Below are 24673 nucleotides of genomic sequence, written 5' to 3' on the forward strand. Positions count from 1 at the left end.
AGGAAAAATCGTTGAAGTCAGATTAGGTTTTCTACTGTAGTAACCATACGGAAAGAATTGCTCTTGCCTGCTACGTTTCCCTCTGCAGCAAGTTTGGCCCCTTTTCCTTTTCTCCAGAGTTGTATGCATATCAGCTAGTTGTTCGAGCACTGCGATATAATTCAGTTCTTGCAGGAAATTAGTGCCCAAATGTGAAACAGAAACGTCAGCCCTCTTATACTTGTTCAGTGTTCTTGTGAAAACGCTAAGCATTAGTTCTCGGTTAAGGAACTAGGCTTCCTCAGTGAGTGAGGTGAGGCCGAGAAACGCCCATTTTTTATTTGGTTAGCATTCCTTGTCTCGTTCAGGCACATTTAATGCATAAGCATTCTTTGGCGATTACCCCTGCAAAATCAATATATCACGCTAAATGTGCGATGTCTTGCATCTGCACAAAATGCGAAAATTGCGAAGTTAAGACATTCAGGCGTTGTAATAGTGTAAATCTAAAGGATTGGTAGGTTTATAAAAAGCAAGGAACAATTTCAACCAAAAATATAAAGTGTCAGTTTCGCCTGAAAGGCAAAGCGTCGATTGCCACAGCAAATTAGAAGACACATATACGAAGTAAGGATAGTAGTTCTATCGGCCGTATAAACATAGAAACATTCGCTAACTAACTGCGTTAGCAAGCATGGTGTCAGCGCGCACAGGCGTACATGAACACATCACACCAATGACTACGGGAACTCGCAGTCAAAACGCTGTCGTGAGTAAGCGCTGCAACAGCAGTGAGTGAAATGAACCTTTAGTTTATTTTATTAATTTGGTACAATACCGCGGAGAACAGTCAAAGAAGCAGGGGGTGCAAAAAAAAAAGAACAACACCCGTGTTAACAAACCGCAGAGTATTAGGTAGTAATGGTGAAGTTGATGGTAATGAATTCCACCATGTAATTGTACGCGGAAAGAATAAATATTTATATAAGTTAGTCCTTGCAAATGTAGGTTTGATGTGACAGCTGCGTTTATGACTTGAGGCTCGATCAGTGTGTTCGTACCAAGTAGTTGTAAGGTTTTATTCTCAGTTAACTAAAATAAAAAGAGGCGCTAAGAAATTGAAAGGTGCCGTTTTTCTCCTTTGAGCAAGTGGTTAAAGTTCGGCCAATTGTACCATCGCCGAAGGTGAGTCGAGATGCTTGATACGTTTGTAAACGCAGAGTACGACTAATTTTTGAATTTTTTCAAGTTTTTCTGCCTTTACCTGAGTAAACTGGTCCCAACAGCACTGTCCAGTTTTCTTATGGCTAATTGCCATTTCGCATTTAGCACACCGTTCTGCCAATTTACATAAAGTGTTATTCAAGGTGATTTGGTCAGATGACGATTCATCATAATCATCATTCAGGATACAGTCATCTGCGAATAACTTCAAAGATACAGACAAGTCCGTCGCGTCCACAATATCATAAATATCAAAAATAAACAGTAGTAGTCCCAAAACAAACACCTGCGGAACGCATGAGAATACATCAAAAACCGCGAACAGGATCCGTCAATGCAAACGTACTGATTACGGTTGTATAGATACGCTTTAGGCCACATGATAATATGTGAGGGCAAATCAATTTCATTCAATTTTAATATTAACTTTGAATGCATAACCATACCAAATGCATCCGAGAAGTTTAGTAGTATAATATCAATCTGGCCACTTTGATCAAGGACCTTGGAAATCTCATGAACTGTTGTGGTTAGTTGAGTTACAGTGGAGCATCCATGCCGCAAACCATGTTGTGCATAAGTTGGTATGTATCTTGTTGCGATAAAAAGTGATTAATGTATTTTGCTAATATATGCTAAAGCATTTTACCGGAATAAAAAGTTAGGGATATGGGACGATAATGATCTATCTGAAATGGGGATCGTTTCTCAACAACAGGAACAACCCTTGCTCTATGCCACTCATCAGGAAGCCTGGCTGTATCGATAGACTTCTGGAAAATTATTGCTAAAAGGCGCCGTCTGTCGCTTCATTTTGTGCTGCCTATCGCTTCAACGGAAACAGCAGCGCTAAAACAGCGCAAACAAAGGTAGGAGCCATCTGCAAGTTGCGTTGAAGATGCGGCGCGCGCGACCGCACGCCGCCGCGCATAGAACGCATTTGCTAGCGCAGTCGAAGCACCCCCCTCCCCCCTCTCGCCCCTGCTGTGCCTCCCCACTTTCCTCCGTTTCGCGCGCGCAACATTGAACCGCCGTCGCCAGTTCCCCTTGCGTCCGGTCGCGAAATACGCAGTCGCTGCCGGATCCACTGTCAAAATAGCGGCTGTCATGCATTTGTTGTCACAGCGTCATCTTCATGTCATCATTGTCGTTCTGTCGCCGCCATTCCAACTTATTCGCTGCGTCGTCGTCATTGCACAATTGTCGTACAGTCGTGGCCACGCCATCGCATTCGCACGCTAGTCGGTATCGCACTGCCATCGTGCCGTCGTCATCGGGTTGTCGTTATACCAGCGTCATTATTCGAGAATCGTTCTCCCATTGTCCTCAGGCCGTCGTCTCCATGTCGCATTCCTCGTTTTTCGACGTCATTCCATCTTCGTCATTTAATCGTCGTCACTGCGTCATTGTCATATGCAGTCCTCATCGTTCCGTCAGTGTCGTAGCCGACGCTAGCGAGCGAGTGTTTTAGCGAAGTGGGCCTATCACGGAGCCAGTGCATGTCGCCACTAGCCGAAGCAATGGAAATCCCTTAATGATCACAAATGATTCTAAATAAAGGTGTCTTTAGCACTATAGCGCGTGCCGCTACACATCTGGAATTCTCACCCGCCGTGGTTGCTCAGTGGCTATGGTGTTAGGCTGCTGAGCACGTGGTCGCGGGATCGAATCCCGGCCAGGGCGCCCGCATTTCGATGGGGGCGTTATGCGAATCCACCTGTGTACTTAGATTTAGGTGCACGTTAAAGAACCCCAGGTGGTAGAAATTTCCGGAGTCCTCCACTACGGCGTGTGCCTCTTAATCAGAAAGTGGTTTTGGCACGTAAAACCCCATAATTTAATCTGGAATTCTAATTGAACTAACGTCGACAGTCATCATGAAATAGCTGCTGCGCAAGTTTCTTTTTTTTTCCCCCGTCGATATCGTCAGTTGGTTTGTTGATGATACTGCCGTACAATAGCAGGTTCAGGAAAAGTGCGCACAAGTGTTGGGCTCTGGATTTCTAGAGCGCTGCCACGCTTCGTTATTGCAGTTTCTTGCTTCGCAGTATATTTCCACTGTGCTCTTTCACCAAAACGAATACGGCCATCAAGCCACGATGGGTCTTGCTTCATTGAGAGTTGCCCATTGGGCAATACACAGATTGCCCCCGGAGACCACTTTCACTGAGGACCCTGGTATCGGGACATTGCGCAAAGAGGGTACGTTGCAAAAGAAGACAGTCGCCTGCTATGAAGGCACACGTTGATCAAGTTTTGCAGAACATTACGATAAAGAACCTCTGTTACGCGTATACCTAGCTGTCATAACGATAAAAAAAATACCACAATCGAGAAGGACTCGGTAGTGAGTATGAAAAAGCCATTGATTTTAGAAAGTGAGAAAGCCATATCTCTCTATGTTACACGTGGAGGACAGCACTTTTTTTTTCTTTGCTCATTTAGGCCAATTTGTATAAACGGGCTATAAAAACCGACTCCCAAGAAGATTTGTTGACAGGGCAGTTTTTTACTACAATGGCTAACATACGAACATCACAAAACAATGGTACGCAGAGGTCTCACGTACGTGAGCTGTCACGTCCAAGGTAGTATTAGCTGTGCCCGACCTCGCCAGCGAGCGCAAAGTGAAACGGCGAGTCCTACTCTAAGTAATTGTTCGCGGAGGAAATGAAAAAAATATAATTGTAGCAAGTAAATCCTGTGTCGACAACGCGATCTCTGACCCAATAGATTAGTTTTATGCAGTACACGCGAAACATTTCTATGTGCTATATAGCTGTTGCGAAATTTCCATACCGCGAACACCATGGTCAGACTTCAGGATTACTGAAAGCGGCTCAGTTCTGCAGTCTGCACAGCGAGTTCTGCTTGCATTGAATAAACGGCTTGACAATAGAGACCCGAGGCGCCAATTTTGAACTGAGCTTGCTTATTCTATTAGGGGGTTTGTCTCCGTGTCCTAAGAAAACGAAATTGAGAATAATAGGTTAAGTTAAAAAAATCATATCGCACATGCGCTTGCCTTACTTGGCCTAGAAAACAGTAAAAATGAATTAAATTTGGGAGTTCTAGGTGTTAAAATTACGATATGATTACGAGGAATGCCGTAGTGGACAACTAAGGCTTAATTTTTACCACCTGGGGTTTTCGAACGTGCACCTAAATCTCAGTAAACCAGTGTTTTTGCATTTCGCACGGTTCGTAGTTGTCAACAGACGCCTTCCTTGTCCCCATGTGTATTTGGTATTGCCAATGAGGTGACGCCAAAAGGTCTCAGAAATTAAGCGAGTCAGAGGATCAGCTGGACCATCTGCTACGCGTCCCTGACGCCTGAAGTGTAGAAGTGGATATATGGGTAGCGGGCCGACATTTGCAACGCTATACAAAAACTGTATAAGGAAACGTTGATAGCTGGCAATGATTGCCCACGAATCGGAAGTAACTTGCATGCACAATATCAAACGCGTCGAGGTTTTATTCGTCTGTAATATCACCTTTTGTACATATTTCGAACATTTAGGTCAGCATACTTCGTGACAACAAATGCTGCTCATTAAGGTGTCTCTCTTCCTTTCTTCTACTCTACCATGCGGAAAAATTTCTGTGGCATTGAAAGGAAAGCTACTGCAAGAAAGCACGTGCACCTGTGTTGCCGAAACAATAGTCCTAGGTTTACATCCACAGTAGTTTAGGCAGGGCATACCAACTTATTTACAATCGGAGAATAAGGCTAAGTGTTAAACTGAGCATATTTTTATGCTGTATTTTCTTTAGCATTCGGGCAAAAGCAAAACCATCGCACGTAGAATTTACCTACGCCGATTCATCATCTTTCTTGAGAAAGTGAAACACCGCGGGAATACTTGGCGCAGTGACACATGTAGGGAAGTCTCACCTCTGGAGCTTTCCCTTCATTGCCACAAAAAGTTGTTCCTCGTTATACCTTGTTTCGCTCCCCAAGCGTAAGGCATCAACAGGGATCCGTACTCACAAAAATGTCTTACGCTACAATTATTCTTAAGAGAATTCCAGCCAATCCTGATGCTGGACGTATTATTAGCGAAGGTAGCAAGCGAATGACTCACACTTTCGAACGAAAAGCTCAGTCGATTCGGCTAGAGTTGCTTTTCTGTTTAAGATCTTCCTGCTTTTTCTTTTCTCCTTTTCTCTCTCCGCTACAAATTTTTTGTTGTTGTTGCAGTTGAGCGTGAAAGAAGGAACCCTTTTCCCTACTGCCCTCTGCAGCAACAACAATACAGAGCCCTTTGGTGCCCTTTTCACTTCTTGCTCTGTAGTTATAGAAACAGAGAAGCCTGCTTTACTGAGCGGGTGACAAGGCTATATTTTCTCGCGGCACTGCAAGGGGACATTGGTTAGAATAGCCCCTTATCAAGTTTTCCGGAAGCTCGTACTCCGCTTTTTCTCAAAGCTGAACGTTCCTTTTCAAGATTTTAAAATGACGACTCGAAAAGCCAGACGTGACATTATTGTGAAAGAAAAAGTACACCATACGATAATCCCAAGGCAATACTCATCGAAAGTGACCATTCAAATTTGTTACTGCTGTATTCTTAAGTGCTGAGCCCTCAAACGAGAGTAATCAGCCCACGAGGGGCTGTGAGTATACGTGTGTTTTCTTTTTCTCCAATAAGAGAGAGAAAGGACACACAGAAAGGAAAGGAGGTTCACCGGAGGTGGTTCCCGTTGGCTACTCAAGCTACGATGGCGCTTGCACACTTCTGCGGATGAGTTTAAGGCTCCAAACTCACTCTGCTTTCACCTAAATTAGCCATAATGAGGTTGAACTTACGACGGGGGACTCGCAGGATGCTTGGAGCCCTGAAAATGGGGATTACAGAAATTGAGAGTCTAAATATTGCAAGGGAGCTTAAACTTCTTCCCCGAGATATACACTGCCGCAGAAGTAGTTCTCTTGGCGTCCACTATACCTGGCGTGGTGTTCCCAGCCCTGTAACTACTGTTATATACCGTAAACTGTATTTTCAATTATTTTTTCACTTAGCAATAAACTGGTACGTTTATTATGCGTATAAGTAAAACCATTGCACTGACCTTCTCGAAGCCATTTGACTGAAGCTTGACGACGTCAAGCGCGAAGTCCTTTCGTCTACCTAGGTCGCTTAAGTGTACGTCTCCCGTAAGACCCTTGAACTGAACCTGAAAAGCAAGAAAAACAAAACATGCAGTCTTGGCATGTCTCAAAGAAATGAATGATGATTTGGCCATTCATCAAGTACACCAAAAGATACCAGAGCGCTTTTCTTTTTTTCTTTTCGGACACAGACTGCCAAGGAACTATTTGCTTCGAAGCCTGTGAACCACATATATGTAGACCGAAAGTGGGCTTGCTATTTAATTTTGCACAGAGACATGCTTTATACACATGCACGCGGATTCTGTTAAACATGTCCATGCATTATAAGGTATGCAAAAACAAGGTAGCTTTCTTTGGAACTTCTGTGTGAAGATGGATAGTAACATGTATAGTATTCGTACAGTGAGTCCACGAGAAAGACAGTAAGTACAAAGAAAGTTCGAAGACGATATCTATTGTCTCCGTCTTTGAACTCGTTTTCATGAACTTAGCTCTCCCGTCATTAGTATTTCCAAGTTGCTTTTAGCCATGCTTCCCGAGCAAGTCTGCAACAACAAGAATGAGGAATACGAGCATGTCGCACGCCGTCAGTCAGCACACTTATACACGAACCCTGGAAAAACGAGCAGTCCTGCTTGTGAGGTTGAGATCTGCCTTTGAGGTTGGGATTTGCCTGTCATGTTCGTGCAAACGCTAGCAGTTTGTGCTAAGTGAGCGTTTAGGCTGGGAAAGTCCAAGGCGTAGGTGGGCGCCGCCGAACCCATTTCAAGCAAACACGTAAGCACGGACAGCACGAGTGAGTGGTTCGCAGCACCCGCAACGACTAACCAGACCCGCTGTTGCATCGCTGGTCAGGGCGCAGGATTTCGCAACGATCTCGACTTGTCGGACACTTCATACGTATATTCCTCTGCCATTTTTCCTAACTGTTTTTCTTTCTAGCTCTCTTTTTTTGTTCATGTACTCCCTAGTCGCCGCAATTTATTTTTGGTAATTGATATAGCCAGCTTTCCGATGGTACCTTTCCCCCACTTGCCAGTCGTTTAACAAACAACAACGTCACTTTCGAAATTCTGTAAAAGCTATGGAGTCGAGCTGCCTGAGCCTAACTTCTTACTCGACCTGACGAGTTCATGTAAACGCCACCACTGGCCGATGATCACGCTGTTTGAGTACATACAGTGCTTGCGGCTGACCAGCGTCAGCATGGGAAGCATTTTTTTTTTTCATTATGACTAAGGACTGTTCCTTGTGAAGAGCCTGCTTGGTTGATTCGCTCCAGTCTGAAGAAACACTGTACTAGGCAAGGATAAAAAAAGGCTTATTTAAGTAGGATTTTTTTCCAGAGCTAGAAGCTTTTTATTACCCGCAACAAAAATAAACTATTTCATGCATCAAGGGCTATTACAGTATACTTTACGCCTTCCTTAAATAGAGCCTGATCACGTGCCCGTACGAGCCATGAGAAAAAATAGCACGCACCATCTTCATGTAGCTGACCAAGGCGCGGCCATGAGGCCAGGGTCCCTGGGCGTCCGGGTCCCAGCAGGAGAGCCGATGCGTTTCGATGCTCTGGGACCGGTCCAGATCGTGGAAAGAGCGTGCCAGCAGCGACAGGGCGTCGTATATCAGCGCGTTCTCAGTCTGCAAAAGCAAGATTGATCCACGAGCAACCGCGTCTTTTGTACTTTCAACTAGCCAGCTCCGCCATGTTAAAATTATTCAGTGTCACACGTAAAGGATCTTAGGAGGGCGATGACCAATTATTGCGCGTTTTGATTGAATTTCTGCTGAGAGAAACACAAGACAAAGCGAGGTGGTAAGCATCTTCTTCGCTATAGAATATATAGTTTGAATAATTGGTTATTGATCAGACGGACAGAACAACAAATGACGGCGTTTGTGTCGCACTTTGCGTTTTTCTTGCACCGGTTTACTCTACAGCTACTGTTTCAAATCATGAAGAGCGGCTGTTGTCTTGCGGGTCTCCCTTAATTGCATCTAACATTTTCTTCTTATGAAATACTTGACTATTAGGATAAATATTTTAACAATTAATCGCTTTGAAATGATTTGATATGTGGTGGTCTACGACAGCTTGGATAAATATGACTGGCTCCAGAGCCGGTCTAGCTGAATAAATGCCTGAGTTGCTTACAGGTCGCTTGAGTTTGCGAGTAGCATCTTGCGCATGGAAAAACAGAGCGCCCATTGACCGAAAAATATGTGAGGGAGATCAAGGCATTTCAACTAATTCAATGCACCGCTTACGTGCAATACAAGTTAAGGTAGCTATTTGTGCAATTTTGTGAACTGTTCAAGCTTATCGAAGCCACGATCGTCCCCTTTACCTAAGGCATAGTGGCCTGTCCATTCAATGTGGACACATTGAAAGGTACACGGATGGCCAGATGAAGAGTGCATGCTAAATTTAATATTTTCGTCGGGTGGTAGGAATATTGCAATAAGTGACGATAAAGCGTTCAATTCTGGTATGACAACAATCTATTAACGACCACGAACGCAAGCAGTTTACGCCAGCGCGATATTTACGCTGAATTATCATTTGAACAAAATTCGACGGATCATAATTAAGACCCCGGATATGTAAATATTATTCAAGTTGACACGTGCATGCACCTTATCCTTGCTAGTGCTGACAACTCCTTTTGTTTGGGGCAAGTATTGTTCCACACTCCTGTAAAGACTTATTGGAGAGTTCTCGTACATCCCACGAATACGCCAACTACAGCTTAGCAAGATAGGTTTGATGACTACCAATGTAATTTGACTTTATCACTTTTGCAGAACGGCGGAACGTAAACAAGAACCACAACAGTATTGGTGACGTGTGAAAACGTTGTTTTGAATGCATAATGTGCTGCGACCTTCTTCTGCCGCTTTTTGGTGGGGAAAAATATAGTACGCGAAAGTTTGCGTCGCCGTTATCAGCGGAATGTGTGCAGCCACCGGGTGTAATGAAAGGCCTTCAAGGGCTGGTACAGCTCGGCATTGCACCATAGGAACAACATCGCAGCGGCTCGTGGCTACGTGCCTTCACTGCAGCTCAAATAGTATCGACAAGATCGTCCAAACAAGCTAAACATCCCCTTATCCGAGAAAAAGAAAAGTGACTTGCGAAGAAAACTGCGCGCGTTATTTCCTCACCATCAGAAAGCACCGCTTGCTTGTGCGATGAAAAAGCGAGGATAAGGCGTTAGAGGATCAGCGCGACGACACTGACTTCCGCTTTGTTCCTGCGAAATCGCGTTTCAAAAACAATCGCTGCCGCAGGGTTCGCTCGGAGTTGTGCGGAACTGAGACGCGGATAAGCAATAAAAAGCAGCAAGCGCGAGCGCAACAACGCGAAATGAGGCATGCCACCACCATGCATGGCGCGCGCACCTTCAGGGTGGCGCGCTCGACGCGTCGTCCGAAGAGCAGCTCCCCGAAATTCCAGTCCCGGATCACATCGTGCACGGCCGGTTGGTCCGGGTCCAGGAGGCGAAATCCATACACGCCAGCTGTCGCGGTTGCCGCAGACCCGGAAGCCGGAGAAGAAGAGGGCGGGGTCGGCTGGGCTTCCGCTCCCCCGGTGTCTGCAGGCCGGTCGGCCCGTGGCCGCCACCAGGACAGCGTGTGGAGATCCTTGCCGGAGAACGAAAGAGAAAGCGCAGCTGAGAGCAACAGTACGACGCCCGTCTCTCGGCTGTCATTGCTGCTGTTGGATCCGGATGTAAAGGAGGCGGTAGGTTCGCAAAAGTTTTACAAGCGTTTAGAGCGTTCGAACATTGTACTGTTATATTGTTACATTGCCGTTGACCCGGAAGGGCAAGCTCAAGCGAAAAGTCCTAAAGTGTCCGTGGGGGATATCGCTTCCATGCTAGTGAGATAGGAGAGAGCAGTAGTTCACGCTCGAAGAGAGAATGAATGCCTTGGCGAATAACCCGAAAACAAAATTCGGAGAAACACGTTAAACTTCCACCGCTTCTTCATACTGGAGGAAAGCAGTTGCGACACAAAATAGCACTCTTTTAACCTACAGTTCTGTTTTACATCTACTGAACGCACTGAAAACCATCAATTATATGCATCGACCCTGAACATAAGACTGAACTATCTTGAACACACGAGACTGTGGTCTGTCTCTCTCATCTTTGTGCTCCCCCTTCCCCAGTCCCCAGCGTAATGTAGCTAACCGGATTTTCCGTTCTGGTTTCTGTCTTTCTTTCTCTCTCTCTCTCTCACCAGCTATTGAGCTGTCGTTCAACCTGGAAACGATCTTGAATTCTGTAATAGGTGGTCCTCAGACAGGCCTTTGGGAAAGGGAAAATGGGCATCCGCCCAAACGTATAGGCATGTGCTACAGAAGAAACCCATACGGGTTCCTCGAAAGAAACGCTTCGCAGTCGTAGAAAAATTTGTCATGGTCCGGGACTCGAACCCGGGACCACCGTCTTTCTGGGGCAGCCGCTCTGCCATCTGAGCTAACAAGACGGCTAGCAGATGTCAGGCGAAGTCGAATTTATCAACAACTCAAAAGCGAAGGCAAGAGTTTGACGTAATAGTTGGGCTGAAGCCCGCAAAGTGGAGAGAAGCAATTAATAAAGGGAAAATGGGACACCTACCCCAATGTAGGTAAGTGCTACAAAGGGATCCCATAAGGCCTCCTTTGCAACTGTTAATTTAACCGTTTAACCGTTTATGCTGTTTCGAAGGATCAGGTGCAGAATAAGATATAGAATAGGAAAGTTGTGCAATGGGGGGGGGGGGGAGGGAGGTAGAGACTTACTCCGACAACAACCCCCATCCTAATATTCAACATTACCAGCGCATAACGACAGTGTGCTTGTTTCGGTGTCTCAAACAGACGGTGTTATATCGCGCTTTCACGAACGAATATACGTACAGTCGTTTACTTCATTACGGTAGTGATATCACAGAATAAATGCTAAACAACCATTGAAGAAATTCCAAGACACCCAAGTGTTCATGTTGGATATCGTCACCCGATTACAAGGCCGAAATTACTGAAGACGACCGCTACAAGGGAATCGCTGCAGACATTACAGAAAATATGACAACGGTGGCGAAATTAAAACGTGGCTCTCCGGGCAGTCTGGCGGCAACCCACAAGTTTCTTCTCTGGACTGTCGCATATTGACTTAAAGGTTCGCCTGCGTGCAACGTTTACAGATGCCCAAGCCGACGCACGTCATTGCAGCTGGGCATGTCACTGACCTACCTTCTACACTTCGATACCTGCGCTTTTGACCTAACCACTAAGTAATAACTTCTTGAGTATTTAAATTTAATTTAAATACTGAAGAAAATACTCAATTTAAATTTAAATTTAAATACTTGAATATTTAAATTTAATTTCCCCTATGTTGTCCTTGGTGTCAGTGTTTCTTGGCTTCTCATGATATGACTATATACATACATACACACACACATACATACATACATACATATATATATATATATATATATATATATATATATATATATATATATATATATATATATATATATATATATATACACACAATTATTATGCGCGCCGTATGTTAGCGCCATGAAGCCCTCTTACACAATCCCTATAAAGTGACAACTAAGTATTGCAGGTATGTGCACCTCTGTTATGCGTGCTAAACAGAATTAATTCCTACATAAAACCTGAAGGTACAATTTAGGCTCATACGCATATTTAACGCGGGCCAACCTCTTAATAAAACCAGGCTTTATATTGAATGAATTCGTTGTGTTATTTGCTTTTTCGACAACAGCGACTCGCGGCAACGAAGAGCTGCCAAGGAGGCACTTTTGCGGCTATCCTTGCTTCACTTGTACTCGTTGCTCTTCCTGGCGTGCTCGACGTACATTCCACAGAATTTATACCGCTCTTGTAGGCACGTATAGACACAAAAAAAATGTGCCCCTATTCGGTAAAAAAAAATCTGAAGAAAGAAAAAGAAAACTTGAAAGCATAAATCTGAGCAAAGCCACTCCTGCGCGCCCCGACTGTCGTTTTGCACTCTTGTGCCACCCTCGCTTAGGATCGAACGGCTTGCAGACTCTTCGTGCCGATTTGCAACGTTGATGGTGTAAGCGTATTAAGGGATTTTCTTTTACGCTTCGATGGCGTGCGCGCGCGTCTTCGTTCTTCGGTGCGCCAGTGAACGCGTGCGCGACGGGTAAATTTGGGCTCATCACTATGCTCGTTCAAATCGGCTCACCTATGGGCTCATGAATACTGCTCGCTCATTAACAGCAGCAGTTCCATGCTCTCGGGTATGCGCATAGCGATCATTCCTATACTGCGCAGTTCACGCTCAGTAAGCAAAACATTTCGGGAACCAACAAGTGGCTGGTATTTCGCTTACCTAATTAAGGTTGGTTATTCCGGCCGCGACGCACTGTACTAAAGGAAAACATACAGCCACTATGTGCGGACTAGTCGGTCTTGATTATCTGTACGTAAGTACGCTAGCATAATACAGAACTCCCTCTTAGAGAAAAAAAATCTAATGGTAATCGTTTCTTATGTTTTTCGGCACTCAAAAAACGAGCCAGCTCTCATTCATTTTCGTCAAAGATACGCGAATATGACATCCCGGAAAAGCTTAAATGACATTAGCGCAAGGGCTATTCACTGTGCTTTAGTTTGGGAGATTGCCCCAATTGCGCCAAGAAATACTGGTTGATGTTATGGCTCGAGAAGCACTGTGGCCACGCTTCGTTAAAAGTTTTAAGTGCGCTGTTCCTTCGCCAAATTTTCGTAAAATAAAGAAAGCTGGCCAAAGAAACTCACGCATAAATGACTTTAACGTGCAACAAAAGCCGTACCAGCAATGAAGATATACTGCTGGTGCTGCCGCTCGTGTTAGCCACCAATTTCGCAGGGCCTTTCACCACCAAGTAACTCAAATGCAAACCATAATGAACACAATCAAGACGAGCAGAGCAAGCCGCTAAGTTAACTTTCACTGATCACTGATATAGTGATCAATAGCGCCGTTATATATATATGTATATATATATATATATATATATATATATATATATATATATATATATATATATATATATATACAATGCAAACGTACTCAGAAATGATTTCATGCTAGTGAAGTTCACAAGAACTGATGAAATAACTACCGGTTCGCAATAAAAGTTCACAATCTTGAATACGATTTCATCACTGTCAGCACTAAAAAACAACACGGGTATCACGAGAATCCTTCATACACCATACTATAAGAAAGTACGATGAACAATGAATGTACAATGTCACACACCTGAGGTCTATGTTGTCAAAAGTTTCGCAAAGGTCGATGTACATGTCTGAATTGAGGTTCGTAAGGCTCTCAAAGGGTCCGACATCTTCGAAGCTGTTTTCAATGTCTAACAATTTTGCACAATTCTCGTTCCATCAAGAAGCTCTACAAATGCGCGTACTACCCGTATTTGGGATGTTTCTGTTCGCCACGCACCTAAGTGTTTCTCCAGTGAGAGCGGTTTTCTTTCAAGAATTTAAAAGTTTCTTGACATCTTTTGGCGAAAGGTTGAGTATTTGTTACATTTTAGGAGAAGCTGCTCCAAATCTTCGTTGTATTCTTCAAAGCAGCCGATTGGGCTTCCAACACATTAATGGTGGCGCCATAGGTTTCTTCTGAGCTGCGTGATAGGTCAAGTAGGGCTGGAGCGGAGTGTGCAATCTTATGCCTGATAGATGCGAACGAGTAGACGTACTGATAGGTCTTCCCATCGGGCGCCTACGAATCGAGGGAGGACGTAAATAAGAGCTGCCTCGTCTGTTAGGCTCTTCCTCTGTTTTGTTCCTCTAGTTCATCGGTGACGTGACCACTCGATTAAGGTAGCTAAGAAAAACGCAGATTCACAGAGTGTGTATGTGCGTGCTTGCGGAAAAGATAGAGGACAGCCACACCGGAAGTAAGCGCTTCTTGCATACCCGATTCCTTCAGTTTCGATAAGCGATATCGCAGACATATACGTTCATAAGAAATGATGACCAGGCCTCTGATAGTAGGTCTCTGATAGTTGATAGTAGGCCTCTGATAGCTGTAATACAGTCTAAACCTCGACAATTGTCGAGGTTTAGGCTATATTACAACTTGAGCAAATTTTCGGTGATGAGTCAATCTGTCCACAGAGCTCTGCATTCATTGGGCAGCTGTAATTTCCGTTTTAACTACTGAAACCTCCTACTCCGTCCCATCACCTCCTTTCAGCGACGCCAAAGAATCGAGGGGTGCCGAGACTTAGTTCATCAGGGCACGGCCGCTGTATGGAGCACCCCTGATCTCATGTGCATGAGCAAAATAGTTGGCAATAAAATGAAAGAAAATATATTCAAAGCCATCCTACGCTGGGAAGGCGGTGATCATTTAAGATAAAAGAGCCATAACACAATGAATTTCGTTTTCTCACGATTTTCATCGTTGTCTTTCTAAATTACATACTCAATGCTTTTCTTTATTTTTAACGTTCTTTTGCTTGCTTTCTTATATTTCTTATTTGGTCGCCAAGGCGACTATCGCTTTTCGATCACTACGATATACGGCGAGTGGCTCCGTGGTGACACTGGAAAGGTTATTGGCCAATGTGAGGTCTATACACGACCGATGACGCGTCGTGGGCACGCTGGTGTTTGTGTAACATTGAACGTCGAAGCTTTCCAAAGAAATGCCACGACCCATCCTCCATGTGGTCGAGACAGGTCTATGTCAAAATCAGCCACTATTACGATGGGAATCGGTAGTGGTGATCGGTAGTGGTGATCCAAACGAGTCGGTAGTGGTGATCCACCCAAAGATGCATACGCTTAAAAATTAAATTAAATTATGGGGTTTTACGTGCCAAAACCACTTTCTGATTATGAGGCACGCCGTAGTGGAGGACTCCGGAAATTTAGACCCCCTGGGGTTCTTTAACGTGCACCTAAATCTAAGTACACGGGTGTTTTCGCATTTCGCCCCCATCGAAATGCGGCCGCCGTGGCCGGGATTCGATCCCGCGACCTCGTGCTCAGCAGCCTAACACCATAGCCACTGAGCAACCACGGCGGGTATGCATACGCTTGGCGTTTGCGGCACGATCATCATCCTAATTACGTGCCGCCCGCCGTCACCGGGCCCATTGCCGCTTCTGTTCACGACGGTGTTCTTCGTAGGCGCGCTGTTCTTCCACAGTCCTCACCGCACGCGGCCTACCCAGTGTACGGTTGGAAGGGAACTGACATAAGGTTACGTGTTTTGCCTACAGAGCCCGGGACATCAAACTGCAATCCATAATAAAGTATGTCTACTCTGGTTTTACTTTTTTTTATCACGAGATTTTTTAAATCCCGATACGTGTTGAGACTTCTCGCAATTAAACGCATTTGGGGCATACGCGGCGATACGTTTTTGATTTATGCTTTAGCTCTTTAACGCTGCGGGACGGTCGCCATGTTTTTTTATTGCCTACGCACACCAACCACCAGAACCCAGCGTATAACAGCTCCGCTGCACGAAGACGGCGTCCATGTTGTCACTTCTCGTTCGTTTGTTACGCTTTTATGAATGCAATAAAACTCGCCCAGCCCTGTATTCTTGTGAGCCGTACGGAGGCTGAGCAAACGGCGTCGGCGTTTATTGCGCAAATGCGTGGCTCTAACGTGCAGAGCAATGCGGTCAGCGAAGCTTTAAATGTTGTTCAACGCCGCGGAAATCGTGTGGAAGCCACGATATGGCACGCGCGGACGCACGTCCACGCGTGCCCGAGTATGTGCAATGCGACCTCATGGCGCGCAGCAAAGGAAGTGCACGAAGAAGTCGACGTAATGGGCCTACTGACGCTGCGCGCAGTTTCCAGGACGCTCTTAATTGTTTCGTGTGATTGCGCCCTGTTTTATTTCGAGGCGCGGACCTCTGCAATGGCGCACGCTGAAAACAAAGGGAGTGCTATAGCAATTCCTTTTGTAAAGCTAACTCTGTATGCCCCTTACATACCTGCGTGTAAGAAACTTATATAGACACTCATGGCTTCTCTCTGATGATTTCGATGGTTCAGTGTACGTTTAAGATGTCTGCCCTAAACGTACGCCTACAGCATGCCACTCAAGAAGACAGCGGTTACGTTAAATAACCTCGGGCCACAGTCCAAGGATTCTACTTTCCATAAGGGAAAGGTTATTGAGTTAGTCTTGCGGTACAGAGAGCGCTGTTTTTCTAGCAGTGTGCCGAGGACGTTCTAAAGTAAGTTACGCAATCGTCTCTTTGCAATCACAAGCTTTACGTTTGGGTCTCCTTTCTCCTATCTATACCGATCAGGAAAAAATTGTATGCATTCGCAAATGCTACTTCTAAATATATAGGCGACACACAGCACTTACGTCACTTCGTTGTAAGCCGTGCGGAATGCTCAACTTGGGCTTTCCTTTTCTTATTTTTTTGTAATTTTGCGTTAGTAGAAAGCATCCGGACTGCATGAAAGACTAAAATTGCCATGATTGTGCCTTTATCGAGTTAGTGCTGCAACATTCTCCCTTTCTTTAATATCTTGTTTTCTTTCAACTTCTCTCAAAGAGACAAAAGTGACGCATAACTTGAAATGCACAGAAAAGCACGAGCACACACAGTGATAGGAGCAACCAGGATAACAAGTCGAGGCCGGTGTCCCATAAGGATGCCTTCCTTTCGCGTGATGCGCTGCAGGTGGAACCGCAAGGAAATTCATGTACATGGCGCAATTGAAGGAACCTACTCGAACACTTTATTGTAGGTTTACGAGTATGATATTCACTGAAGTCGCAGAACGCGCGACGACGCATGATAGATTGCTCTAGTCATCGCACTAATTGCATAAAATGCTTAGTGATGATAGCGCTACTAGCTGTTTCGAGAACAAGCAATACGTGCAGGCGACGCGCAGCGAATAACACATAAACTCGATATGCCAGGCGTTGGAAGGACACTCACAATTCTACGACTCGGTCTGTGTACTCACTCCGCATCAACCGCGTGATCGCACTGAGAGATGCGCACGAGGGCAAGTGTGCGATCACTACGCGTTACAGATATATAGAAAGGTTATACCAGTAGCGTTAAATCGGGGCATGCTTGAACGTTAAAAACGGTCGTTTATAAAGAAACAAAGAAAATAATATAACTACAGAGTGAGTTAATTTCATTTCTATGTCATTTATAATGCACGCTCGGGCGCATTACAAATTTTCGACGTCGACCAGCTTGACTGCCGCAGGCGTGAACCAACCACAAACACCGGCCGGAAAGGAAAGATAAACACATACGTAAACAGATGTCCCAGTTGGTTCAACGTCCACGAAGAGGCCACGTTAATGATTCCCTTTACCAAAACTAATGCATATTTGGCTTCTTGATAACGCTTCCGGCGATCAAAGATGACAAAAATGACCTACAGTTTGCCGCGAAGCAACGCGCGCGATAGGAATGCGGAAACCATCCCAAGCGTCGAGCGCATGTGGTAATGAGAGGGCACGGCTCGTGTGGTTTTGACTAGGCAGTTATCAAATTAACCGGGTCGAAAAAATAGCCACTACACTTTTATTGAATTACCCAAAATGTTTATCCATAGATCACGTTCTCTGCCTGTTTACAGATGCCATGACTCCGCGTTAGGCGCCTTAACCCTGTTAGGTATGTGGCTGTGAAATAAATTAGACAAATGCTTACTATTCGTTTTTTTCTAGAACAACTGGTATCCAGAAAGACACTGATTGCGGGATATTACGAATTAAAAGTTCGAAAACTGAAGCTTGCTATGCGTAATTTGTAAATCATGCAGCACGTGTACTTAATCATTTTTGTGTATTCTTTCATTTTGAAGATAAGAGATTAGAGAGAGTCTCTTTAGCGACCGCAAATTAACGTATGGCTACGCCAAAATATAGTCAATGCGTTTGGTGTAGCAGAACTTCGATTTCGCGAAACGCGCCGTGATATATAGCCAGAAATGACTAGAGGCAGCTCATGCGTGTATAACACAATATTTCGGGCTTGGTTGCCTATGTCTTGTTTGTTTATTGGTATCCACAAAGGCAACTGTGAAACCACTGATAACTAACAGTCACGCGCATAACCAGTAATAGTTATGAGCTCATTAGAAGCACAGTGCTTTCGCAAGTGTTGGACAGGACGTGGCGCTAAAACTTCGAGTGGTTGTGCATTACTGTATTATGTGCATTACTGGACGCTGAGGAAGGATAAAGCCCAAGCCTTGTTTACTCGGGGGAAGTAGGTTGAACCAGCCCCCAAAACTTCCCGCATGGATGTCAGAAGCAAATGTTATGCCTGACGTCTGCGCTATGCGAGAATGTGTACGAAAAGACTGCGTGCATTAACCGATTCGCCGCATGGTTAAGCTCTCTGCATTCGGGCGACGCAAAACTTGTTGAGTTTGCTGCGCGACACAGGAGCCTTTCTCGCAACGTGAAGTAGTTAGACCCGTATAGATAACGAATTCTTTGAAGTCAGTTTAGTTTAGTGAGCTCTTGCTCCTCATTAAATATTCCACGATTCGGCACATACCATTGAGGCTAGGATGTACTGGTGGTACGGAGTGGCCATGGATTCTTTCACAGCCTGTAAAAAAAGAAAAAAAGAAACCGAAAAGAAACACGTATCAGACATAACTAGACCGGCATTACTAAGCACACGGCTTACCATAAAACATGTTATTGAAGTATGCAGTTCGTCAACACAGACGATATGCTAGAAATATACTTTTTTGTGTTTAAAGCTGCTGAAGGATTTCTTTCGTGTTTTTTTTTTACTCACTGGTTCGCCTAGCATATCTTACCTTACCAGTCACTACATCCGGTTTTTTTTTTTCAATTTTCGCAGTGATGAGTTCGAGGAGCTCCAACGCACTCGTGGAGAAATGTTGAAATGTGCGCTATTTGTTCAAGGGAGCTAACGTTACAGTTATCGCTGCTTACAACGTCAACACAAAGGCAAGATGCCCCCTAGTTGATCATTGTTGGAGTCGGGGCGGCTCGCCATTGTTTGACAAGACAGATCTTGCTCTCGCGCAGAATCGCAGAAGTCGTAGAAGCTTACCATATCTTCAAGAACTCGATTTGATTGCGTTAGTTTCTCGTCTAATGCATTGTCTGCCAAGCAGCTATACATTTTGTTAGGAGGCACACGGTCAGAAATATGCCGCTCACTCCCGCGTCTGTTTCTTTGTGTGGATTTTTGAGCATGCGGGAGGAATGCTTCGAACAATTTATTTGTGTCGCTTTATTAAAGTGTTTACGTTGCGAGTGACGACGTCGCCTGTCTCATTCCCTTGTGTGTTTCTCTTTGGCTCCCGCTTGAAATATACTGGGTGACACAAGTGTTTAATACTACATTTTTGCAATCCCTGGGAAATTATGTAGCGATAAGAGCTGTAGCAAGCATGCTGCCGACTACAACGATATATTCGCTGCTGACGGCGAAGGTCAAAATTACTGCTGTCAATATAAAGTTCTTTTTTATCATTAACAAGATTGTTAAAAGTGCGCCCGTGGCACATAGCACGTTTATATTGCTTGAGCTGGATTAATCTAATAGGTTTCTAACTACTGATTAGCAAACAATATAAGATGTACACTCATTTTATTAGGTACCTAGCACAAACACTGAGCAGCAATGGTTATAGCAAGCTCAGAACGCAAGGGCGACGTTTCTACATCACAACTTACCTGCGTCCTGACCCCATCCCTCCCAACTAAACGAAGGAAGAATTCCCCCACTCCCACAGAGACTTTGAGAGAGATGGTCGATCCATGTCCGTGTCCGCAGTGAGAAAGTTGCCGCGCGCCTTCTTCCGTTCTACTGCTGCAACTACTGTTCAGGTACGCCGAGATTGCAGGCGCAAGAATACAAACGATGCGAGTGCTAGGGAAGCTTGCAGCATCAATGCGAAAACGACGCCAGGGCGAACAGAGACGCCCAAGGGAGGCACGCCGGAAAGCGCGGTCAGTACGGTGCGAGCACTCAGATTGCAGCGGGCGAACAAGCGTGCCCGTACAGTTCTTGCGGGGCACGGCGGAGATACCAGAACATTGTCAGTGTGCGCCGCAGAACACGTGCGCGCCAAGAGATGACAAGCCCGTGACGGCACCATATAAGGAGAAACATTAGAAATTTGGCAGTAATGCTCACAAGCGACACGGGAACGACTGAGCGACGATGGTTGGTAAGTGTACGATTGTATGTTCCATTTAAAGAGCGACTGCTGCTTCATTATTGGCCTGTCACGGTCTGTCCTTGTCTTAAGAATCAGAACAACGCCGAGTAAAAGAGGGATATTGTTCACAACAGTGGATGGTACCATAAGAATAAAAAGGGTAACAGCAATATCACTAAAAACCTATACTCTAAGCATACAAACGTAAGTGACATGGTCTTAAAGCGAGAAGAAAAGGGGTTAACCGAGGGGCCCGATTTTTATTAGTCATATCGTGAGAAGCCAACAAACACTGATACCAAGGACAACATAGGGGAAATTACTTAGGTAATTTCCGCTATGTTGTCCTTGGTGTCAGTGTTTGTTGGCTTCTCATGATATGGTCTTAAAACTTCATTTCGGGGAATTATCTCTGTACTATCGGAAGCCTCCACATGGAAAGGCTTTGACGAAGTCGAGAAATTTTTATGATGCGGCGAGGTTCCTTGGTGAGGGTAAATGTTGAAAAACAGATCATTGAACCTGAAACAGTTTCTCGCTCTTAAGGTCACACCGTTCGGTAACAGTCCACGGGTGATAACCTCTTGCAATACCTACTTATGGGGCGAAACCCACCAAGGGAGAAGAAACAAAAGTTAAGCGGAAGCTTCAGTCAGAAAATTCCTACCTGAATTTATGGCGACGAATAAATTGTCTTTCTCAGCAACCACTGCACACAAGTGTATGAGGTTCGGTGCATTAAAGAAATGGTTTAGTGCAGAAGCAAACGTTTTTATTTAGGCAGTAATTTTTTTCCCATTATAATTGGTGAATCGAAAAAAAAAAACGCAAGTATGAAGTTTTCCACTCTATAAGTCACTAATAAATAATGATGCTACAATACTTTAAACTCCACCGGTTACATCTAAAGTGGAATGTAGTATACACCAATGTGAAACATACCACTAATTATGAATATTGAAACAAGTTCACCTAAGCTGTATATTTGTATTGTGAGTACTTTATAGGTGCTCCTCATAATTTTTATGTGCATAGAAGCATCGTCATCGTCATTATCCCATATCTATTTCTTGGCGGGTGCTTCTTGTGACATGGCCAAATAAGTGTTCGCTTGGTTTAGTCGTGAGTGGAAACAGATGGGAACGTCGCATATTGACTGTGAAGATGTCGCATGGTGGTTGAGAGCCCGTAAACCTGGATCACCGGGAGTATGCGTAACGTCGCGTGGGAGTCGTACACGAATGCTGTTAAGCTCGTCAAGCCGTCGACATGTAGCAGTGATGTTGTTAAACGAAGTGAGATATTGAACAACGTCAGTGTTAACGCCAATGGGCCTGATTCCCTTAAAAATGTGGCAAACTCATTCTACCTCCATCATGTTTCTATGGTGCTGAGATAATACAATTCTGCATTACCATCAGACCCGCATGCGTTGTAAACAATTTAACCCTCTGTCGCATACTATCCACTACAGTGGACAAATTTCGAGGATTTTCCGAGCACGGTGACTGCTTCGAAGAAGTTCTTGTGCACAGTGTCAACTTCAATGGACAACAGAAGTTTCCTATATCTGCCCTACAAGATGCCGCCAAAGATAGCTTTTACTCAACTCTGCAACAAAGATAGCTTCCTGTTGTCCCCGCGAGTAAATCACGCGCACCGCACACTTTTAATTATATCTCTCGTGGCATTGTAGTTTGGTACATATCATTTCCTGTACGAGGTACAAGAATCTTTCGGAGGCAATACCTGTAAATATAGTGGCACAGTGAATCCAAGTTCTTTATGCCGAACACATTTTCCATATTGTCCACTTCATGCATGGCAAGAAAAACAAAACGTGGGTAGGAGGAGCGCGATGCAGTCCTGGCTCCTTGCATTTTCAGTTGTGTCGTTTATGTTACTTGCCTCATTTTCGTGTAGTAACACTTTATGCATTATATGCACTTTATGCACTAACCAAACAAGTTCTAATGTACCTTCACCATAAGAGAACTTCACCATAAGAAGAACTTGTTGATTTTTCCACCCCATTTCACTTATTTGCCATGTGATTACGAGTTTACAGGTCTTGAAACACGCTGTCGCAATGATGTTTTCCGCTAACCATTTTCCTCCTTACTTCAACGCACTGGAATAAGCTTCTTCTTCCATTGTCGTTTGCGCGGTTACACAATGCATTCCAATTTTGAATGAGCTAAATTTTTGCATTTGTTTTCCTTTTGGCAGCAAATGTCCTCCTGCAATAATGCCCTTCTGGCGCTACAAGTACTTAAATAAATAAAATAAATTAAGCAACTTACCCTGTCTGAAATTTATGCATACTGTGCACGTGCATACCGATGGATCTGTAGTACCATATACTTCAACTGCAGCCTTCGTGATCTCATATATGATCATCGCTTGGCCGTTTAAACTAGACCACAGGGAAAGATGAACAGCCGCAGAACTTGTTATGCGGGAGACACTTCGATTTCTCTCCGAGTGGCCCCCCTCACGCATGGACGATATTCTGCGATTCGAAGCCAGCTCTTAAAACCGTTGACTGGGTCCTAACACAAGGCCCGTATTATTGAATAGCTCTAGAAATTAGAAAGCATCTCGATCGTGCTAATAAAAATGGCCACAATATCACCTTTCAGTGGATACCTGCACACTGTGGCGTCATGGGGAATGAAGAGGCAGAGGCTGAAGCGAGCACTGCTTTCTTTAAATAATGCTTCTGAAGTAAGCATTACGTTCTCACGAACGTATACAAACGCCCTACGTCGTCGCGTGGTACGCAACTATACGTTGGAGAACTGGAACCATACTGCAGCCAGGTTGGTGACAAAAGATAGCGCATAAATGGGACCCAGAAATGAAAGTCAGTAAGCCTCACAAGCTCAGAAGAAGCGAAACAAGCATGGTGCACCGGCTTCGCCTTGGTGTCACGTTCACCAAGCCTTATATACTTCTGATAGGTTGCAGTGATACTAGCCCAAATTGCGAATACTGTCAGACGCCTGAAACTCTTGATCACATATTTTGCGTTTCTTCCGCGTACGCGCTAGAACGACAGCAACTGGTCTCTTCCGTTGCAAATGTCAATAAGAAACCGCATACCATGGCGTTTATTTATTTCTCTCTTTTTTTGGTCCTTGACCTAATGGAAACGTTGCAGCTTTGATTACAAGTGCATTATTACTCACAGCGCGACTTCAAAACACAGACTAAGAAGAGAGACGAAACGCGGGTGCTAACTCCCACGCTCGGCTTTCCAGTCACCTGACTTCCTAGTCAAGTGGGTCCCCCCTGCCTCCAAAACAATTTCTTGGCAACGCCACTGCAAGGTATACTTACGCATTACCGACCAAAGTGACAGCTTTTTTTTCGTGTTCCATAAAGCGTAAGCCCCATCAAAGCGATCTTGCGCACGACGGCAACAAGCAACGCGATAGAGATGACTGTCGCGTCCGCTTGTCGCCTGCAAGTCCAACCCAAGTGTACGCGAGCGATGACTGAGCGACGTCTGTTCGGTGTTGCAGGTATGCAGGCAGCAAATATGTGCCGAAACTGGCGTCACGCATGTTTTAATAATTTAGGTTAATTTGTTTTGCTGTACAGAACGGCATAACGTATTTTCGAATGTCTTGCACTAGGTTTTCGTATCTTTGCGCGGGAATCAGAATTCTAGATTTGCGAAACCGTGCGATCTCGCGACGAGAACGAGCGAAAGGATGAAGGGGAGGAGCTACATTGCTACAACAGTAAACGAGGTAAGGCATTTCAACATAAAGAGAGCTATAGAAATGCACTTCACATATCAAAGGAAACGTGCTTTATATGTGTTTACATAGAAAAACGTTGCAATGACAACCTAAGAAGGTGAATGATATGGTGAATTGGCACGTTTACCATACAACAATATACATTGCAAGTGTGTAATCGATGATTCTCGGTTATGGCGACTAATGAACGAATTCAAAATGTCAACGTCCCCTGTGGCGCCAAGGGTGCAATGCGAACTTTAAGCGTCAATTTTGGTTTTGGAGGCCATCTGCCACAGGGTACCACTGGGTACCAAAGGGTGCCGCGACGAGCCCTCTACCCATCGAAATGCTCGGAAAAACACGTTTTGATTGGTCT

The 24673-nt window shown here is 44.6% G+C and overlaps 1 protein-coding gene across 4 annotated transcripts in view; it reads right to left on the reverse strand.

Moving 5' to 3' along the window:
* The window catches only part of LOC135905780 (glutamate receptor ionotropic, kainate 3-like), a 673125-nt gene that overhangs the window by 172625 nt on the left and 475827 nt on the right, over positions 1-24673 (reverse strand). For all 4 annotated transcript variants that reach the window (XM_070539667.1, XM_070539668.1, XM_070539669.1 and 1 more), the window contains 4 exons: positions 18898-18951; positions 9728-9970; positions 7805-7966; positions 6280-6384 (listed from right to left, as the gene is read on the reverse strand). In XM_070539667.1, the coding sequence (XP_070395768.1) occupies positions 6280-6384; positions 7805-7966; positions 9728-9970; positions 18898-18951 (564 nt within the window). The remainder of the gene's footprint in view (positions 1-6279; positions 6385-7804; positions 7967-9727; positions 9971-18897; positions 18952-24673) is intronic.

Source organism: Dermacentor albipictus, chromosome 5, assembly GCF_038994185.2.
Source record: "Dermacentor albipictus isolate Rhodes 1998 colony chromosome 5, USDA_Dalb.pri_finalv2, whole genome shotgun sequence".
NCBI lineage: Eukaryota > Metazoa > Arthropoda > Arachnida > Ixodida > Ixodidae > Dermacentor > Dermacentor albipictus.